Source organism: Eimeria mitis, genomic scaffold, assembly GCF_000499745.2.
Source record: "Eimeria mitis Houghton genomic scaffold, Emh_scaff680, whole genome shotgun sequence".
Classification (NCBI taxonomy): Eukaryota; Apicomplexa; class Conoidasida; order Eucoccidiorida; family Eimeriidae; genus Eimeria; species Eimeria mitis.
The window spans coordinates 822-1,318 of record NW_013574910.1 but is presented as its reverse complement, the minus strand read 5'-3'; the positions used below and the strand labels follow the sequence as shown (position 1 = coordinate 1,318).

Here is a 497-nt window from a genome sequence, read left to right as displayed (position 1 = left end):
TAAAGGAAGGGGGGAGGGGGGGGGGGAAGGAGACAGCAGAAGGGCGCTTGCGGTCCCCCCCCATTGTACAGAGACACAGACCAGCTGTCTCCTGCTGCTGCCAGAGTACTGCTGCTGCTGCTGCTGCCGCTGCTGCTGATACTGCTGCTGCTGCTGCTGCTACTGCTGCAGTTGCTGCAGGTGTTCCTGCTGCTGCAGCTGATGATACTGCTGCTGTTGCTGCAGATGCTGCTGCTAATGCTGCAGTTGCTGCAGCTGTTCCTGCTGCTGCAGCTGATGATACTGCTGCTGCTGCAGTTGCTGCTGCTGCTGCAGCAGTGCTCAACAGACTCGCACGGAGGCACTGGATCGCCTAAGGTCAATGGCAGCAGCGTTGCTGCTGCCGCAGCAGCAACAGCAGCAGCAGTTGCAGCAGCAGCAGTTGCAGCAGCAGCAGCCGAAGCTGCTGCTGCCGCTGCTGCAGGGACTCCAGATAATCTTAGCAGCAAGCCAAGGAG

General features: G+C 60.2%; 2 protein-coding genes across 2 annotated transcripts in view; one reads left to right on the top strand and one right to left on the bottom strand.

Moving 5' to 3' along the window:
* EMH_0019550 (Trithorax-like protein, related) overlaps positions 1 to 64 on the bottom strand; it is a gene marked incomplete at both ends in the record, with an annotated part of 10,675 nt that extends 10,611 nt beyond the window's left edge. The window contains one exon of the mRNA XM_013501381.1: positions 3 to 64. Coding sequence (XP_013356835.1) covers positions 3 to 64 — 62 coding nt within the window. The remainder of the gene's footprint in view (positions 1 to 2) is intronic.
* A 297-nt stretch (positions 65 to 361) lies between these two features.
* EMH_0019540 (uncharacterized protein) overlaps positions 362 to 497 on the top strand; it is a gene marked incomplete at both ends in the record, with an annotated part of 330 nt that continues 194 nt past the window's right edge. Inside the window, one exon of the mRNA XM_013501380.1 lies at positions 362 to 497. Coding sequence (XP_013356834.1) covers positions 362 to 497 — 136 coding nt within the window.